The 5,128-nt window shown below is 39.4% G+C and overlaps 1 protein-coding gene and 1 pseudogene across 1 annotated transcript in view; both read left to right on the top strand.

Moving 5' to 3' along the window:
• Positions 1–5,128, top strand: part of BRWD1 (bromodomain and WD repeat domain containing 1) — a 142,346-nt gene that overhangs the window by 83,178 nt on the left and 54,040 nt on the right. Inside the window, exons 21-22 of the mRNA XM_037737689.1 lie at positions 312–406; positions 2,119–2,308. Of these exons, the coding sequence (XP_037593617.1) occupies positions 312–406; positions 2,119–2,308 (285 nt within the window). The remainder of the gene's footprint in view (positions 1–311; positions 407–2,118; positions 2,309–5,128) is intronic.
• LOC108302584 lies at positions 2,855–3,709 on the top strand (annotated as a pseudogene).

Here is a 5,128-nt window from a genome sequence, read left to right as displayed (position 1 = left end):
GGGGTTTCACCATGTTGACCAGGCTGGTCTCGAACTCCTGACCTCATGATCCGCCTGCCTCAGTCTCCCAAAGTACTGGGATTACAGGCGTGAGCCACCGTGCCCAGCTGTCTTATGCTTTGAAAAGTAAAGGATATAGTGAAGAAGTTTGCCTTTTAAGTTTATCTAATTATATTTTTACTAACTGATTACTGTTCATTTTTCTTAGATGATTTAATCTTACTGGGGAGGATTCTGTACAGCTTTTTTTCTGGACATGTATTATTTAACTTCAGGGATCAAGATATTTTTTCCCCCCCTTCACAAATTAGGAGACTTCCTGTGATCAAAGTGAAGGTTCTTGTTCTTCGGAAGAAGATGAATGGAGAAGTGATAGAAAAAGTGAAAGTTACAGCGAAAGTTCAAGGTATCTGTTTTTAATTGTTACAATTTTTAAAGCATTTTAGTCATAGCATGGATGAAATCATACTTGAATTTTATTCAAGATGCAAGCATTTGCAACTGTGGAACAGTTTTTTTTTGAAAGGAGACAAAAACTAGATTAACAGCTGTTACTATAGGAGTATTTCAGGAGCTTTTTGTTGACTTTAAGCAGTTGACCCAGCATTGTTGAACATGCATACTGAAAATATAAATTCAATCTTGGCTGCACTCAAAAAGACTAGTATCTAAAGTTAATGTGTGGTAAAACCACAAGTATATTCATTATTATTGCATGTGTTGCTTTTTTGTTACTTTTGAGAACCAAATTTCCTGGGGCAAAATGTCAGCCTCAGATTCTCATAATGGTGCATGTCACCTTCATCTCAACAGATGTTCAGCCCAGAAAAGTGGACTATAATCTCTCTCGTCTACTTATCCGTAACATGGCTAGAAAATTCTCCTTCCCGAATATCACGCAGATTGTCTTTCTTTTTTTTTTTTTTTATTGGTACTGCATTGGTCCAAACCATTATCACATACTCCCTGCTTCCTTTGTTGTCTTCTTTTACCTTATTATGATGAGCTAGAATGATTTTTTTTTTAAAGAAGATAAGTGTATTGTCTTTTTTCAAACAAATTTAATTGTGGTAAAATATATGTCTAATAGAAATAGCATAACCATTTAAAATGTGCAGTTCAGTACTGTTACATGCATTGACATAGTTGTGTAGCCAATCTCCAGAACCTTGTTTCTTGCAAAACAGAAACTCTATACCAATTAAAAAACAATTCTTCACTTTGCTCTTCCCCATATCCCTGGCAATTACTATTCTACCCTGTGTCTTCATTGTCTTTTAATTCAACTTTTCTTGAATTTTATTTATCCAAAACAGATGCTCCTATAATTTTTATAAGCAAGCTTTATTTAGTTTTTTTTTAAATAATAAATACCTTTTTGTAATGTGTTTATGTGTGTATTTGATAGAGTTTAAAAGGTGTATAGTTGAAGTTGGGCCAAGAATGCCCGAATAGAGACCTTTATTATTATTTTTTCTGTCTGGTGAAGTTAGTAGTGGTCTAGGGACTAGTTTTCTATAACTAGTTTCCTCTTTGACTCTGCTTTTGCTAAGGTGTAGCTAGGACTAGTCGCTTTCTTAGATTTCTGTCATATCAGGGAGATTCCTCTTGGGAAGAAACTGAATACTTAAGGCTTTCAGTTTGATGTAGCTGTGCTTCCCTTGGGCTTCTCAGTGTATTCATTGATGGCTTCTGATTCCAGTTGAAATTCCTGGTCTATACCTTGGCTTCCTCCAACATGGGGGCAGTGGTGGGTCTTAGTTTTGGGGTTTTGTATGATTCTTACTGTTTTTATAAGTCTGTGTTTTGTTTCCTGAAGGGGTAATTGTTAGTTGTCTTCCATCATATTTTATCCGCAGTATACCTAAATCTTTTTTTCAGGCTTATATTCTTTCCTAATTTCTAGTGTTAGTGGAGATTTCTCTTTTTCTCTTTGTCATGATCTTCAGTCACTTCAGTAGTTGTTAGTAGTGAGAAGAGAATGCTCGAGTTAAATCTTTCTAGTGTCTTCCCTTCCCTTGATTTCTCATTTCTTTGTTCCCTCAATTTTACATGATTGACTTGCTATCAGTGCTTATATTCTGGTTTCATTTAACTTGAAGCACTCCCCTTTCCTAGTGATTCTTCATCTAGATATTCCGATTGGACAGCTGATGCAGGCATCAATTTGCAGCCTCCTTTAAGAACATCATGTCGTCGACGAATTACTCGATTTTGTAGTAGTTCAGAAGACGAAATATCTGCTGAGAATGTATCTCCTCCAAAAAGAAGACGAAAGAGAAAGAAAGAAAATAAGCCTACAAAAGAGGTAAGAAAAGTGTATCTTTAAAAATAGCATGTATTGTGATGCTTCAGCTTTATTGTGTTTCAAATGTTGCTTTAACATTTATCCTGATATTGCCATGGTTGTGCCTTGTGCCCCACTCTCGGGCTGGGCTGGGCAAGCTGTTAGATCTCCATTGGGAAGCTCACTGCACTCCCAGGGTGCAGCAGGTGCCCTGTGTGTCCTGGGGATCCTGAAGGACACTGTGGACTCCCCTGTTTCCTACTGTCAACCCTCATGGATAGCAGGAGCCCTGGGGCCTGTGGGAGGGAAGGGAGCATCTGTCAGCCCCTTTGGAGGGATGGGTAAGGGCAGGTATAGTGGGACTTATTGGGGAGGCCTTTGATCCTTTGCAGGACCAGGGCCCTGGTCTCCCTGTGAGAGACTTGGAGTCCACCAGTATTGTTCACTTCTAGTCTTGAGGAGATGGTACTGCCATGATTGTATGTTTCTAGCTGTATCAAAAGGCAGGATAATCTCAAGCTTATCTAGTCTAAGTGGAAGTGTGATCAGAGGGCTGGGTCGGGCAGAATGGCCCTGGTGCCCTATGAGGACACTTGAGGGTTTGGGGTTGCAGAAATTCCACAAGCCTCTTGCCACCTTTGTGAACCACATGACACAGATTCAGCAAGACTGGAGACAACTGGGAATTGCAGCAGTGGTTTGGGATGTGGCCATGATTCTCTCCACATTATCTGGAGATGGGAGCTGTGGAGCTCTTTGGCTGCCCTGCAGCCGGGTGCTGGCACAAGGCTGATGGGTATAGTGGCTGCTGTGCTTGGTACTCGTGACTATCACAGATCGAAAAGTAGCATTAGAATTTTCTAAGTCAAATGTTCAAGGCAATTTACCTCCTTATATTTAACACAAAGCTTTTGTTAAGGAGCTGACTTAGGGAAAGAATTTGGGGAGTTGTTCTCCTAGAGAATTTGACCTGATACTTGGAGCTGATATTATATAAGAAGATATGATATCAGCTAAATATAAGATTCAAAGATCTTCTTCAAACACTGAGCCATCTCTGTAGCAATCACTCCATGATTCTTTTAGCTTGCTGAATTCCCTGTGGATGGAATAACAACTTTTTAGCAATGCTGGAGAGGCAGTTTACTGTGAGTAAGGTTCACTATGATACTTAGAAAGATGCACATGCTTACACAAGAGAAACCACAGCAAGGACCTACAGTTGGCTATCATTTATAAGAATGCTGTCATTGAGGATGTTGATTAAGGTCTTGGAGACAAAACACATTGCAGTTTTAAAACAAAGCAGTACTTTGTCCCATCATTGTGATTTATTTATTTTTTGAGAGTCTGTAACCCAGACTGGAGTGGAGTGGTACAATCTCTGCTCACTGCAGCCTCTGCCTTCTGGGTTCAATGATTCTCCTGCCTCAGCCACCCAAGTAGCTGAGACTATAGGCTCACACAATCAACCCTGGCTAAGTTTTGTGTTTTTGTTTTTTTTTTTTGAGACAGAGTCTCACTCCATCACCAGGCGCCAGGCTGGAGTGCAATGGCTCGACCTTGGCTCACTGCAACCTCTGCCTCCTGGGTTCAAGCAATTCTCCTGCCTCAGCCTCCCGAGTAGCTGGGACTAGAGGCATGTGCCACCACACCCAGCTAATTTTTTTGTATTTTTAGTAGAGACGGGGTTTCACCATGTTGGCCAGGATGGTCTCGATCTCTTGACCTTGTGATCTGCCCGCCTCGGCCTCCCAAAGTGCTGGGATTACAGCCGTGAGCCACCATGCCCGGCAAGTTTTGTATTTTTAGTAGAGATGTAGTTTTGTCATGTTGGCCAGACTGGTCGCGAACTCCTGACCTCAGAGGATCTGCCTGCCTTAGTCTCCCAAAGTGCTTGGATTACAGGTGTAGACCCACTGTGCCTGGCTGTTGCTGTAATTTTTAGTCATATTTACTCACTCTGAAATTCCAGTAATGTTAAAAGATTAAGTGTGAGATTTTGTGTTGTTTCTATAGCCCATACTGCTCCCTCTTGATAAACAGTTTTCACTGATGATATGAAGCGTTGGTATAAAGGCATCTTTAAACTGACAAGCTTAAATTACACAAATAATTTTAAACACCGTCTGGAATATATTGTGTTTAGCCCAATTTTCTGATTTTCTGGATGTAAAAGAAGAGGTTTAACATGTTCCCTGAGCTGTTAGTGCTATTGAAATCTTTTTTTTTTTCCTTGCCTCTAAGACTTTTAGATCAAGAATGTGCTATTGAAATGTTTTGCCCCATTTAGATTGTAGATACTCTTGGTTGATTGAGTGGGTGTGAGTTTTCTAGAGTCTCATGCTTTTTGACTTAATTTCAGGTTTAAGTGTCTCAACAAAGGGATAAGTAAAAATAAAGTTTTACTTACTTTTTGAGAGTACCTAAAGTCTTGGAGTAGAATATAGGTTATCTTTATCAAATCAAAAGCTGTGGTTCTCTACTTCAGCTTTACTCTGTGTCAAATGTTGCTTTAATGTAATTGTTTCCTAAGCTTTCCATGCCTCCTTAATAATATACAGGATAACTAGTTTCATCCCTCCATTAAGAGCTTAGCTTCCCGAAAATAAGCTCCTTCTGTGTTGTCCTTGCATAAGCTTCATGAGGACCAGGAATGCTTCTGCATCTTTCATTGTTGTTTCCCCAGGATCTAATATTAATATATGTATTAATTCCAGTTAGAGACTTTTGATTGTTTAAATGATTGTTACATTGTTTTATGATTGACTTTGATACACTTTACGAATGAAGTCACATGTAAACTTTTTTTAAAAGAAATTTTAAGGTGCTTTTCTCTCT

The sequence above is a fragment of the Cebus imitator genome, unplaced genomic scaffold (assembly GCF_001604975.1).
Source record: "Cebus imitator isolate Cc_AM_T3 unplaced genomic scaffold, Cebus_imitator-1.0 Scaffold41, whole genome shotgun sequence".
NCBI classification, from domain to species: Eukaryota; Metazoa; Chordata; class Mammalia; order Primates; family Cebidae; genus Cebus; species Cebus imitator.
The sequence above is the reverse complement of the archived record's forward strand: the minus strand, read 5'-3'. Positions and strand labels throughout refer to the sequence as shown.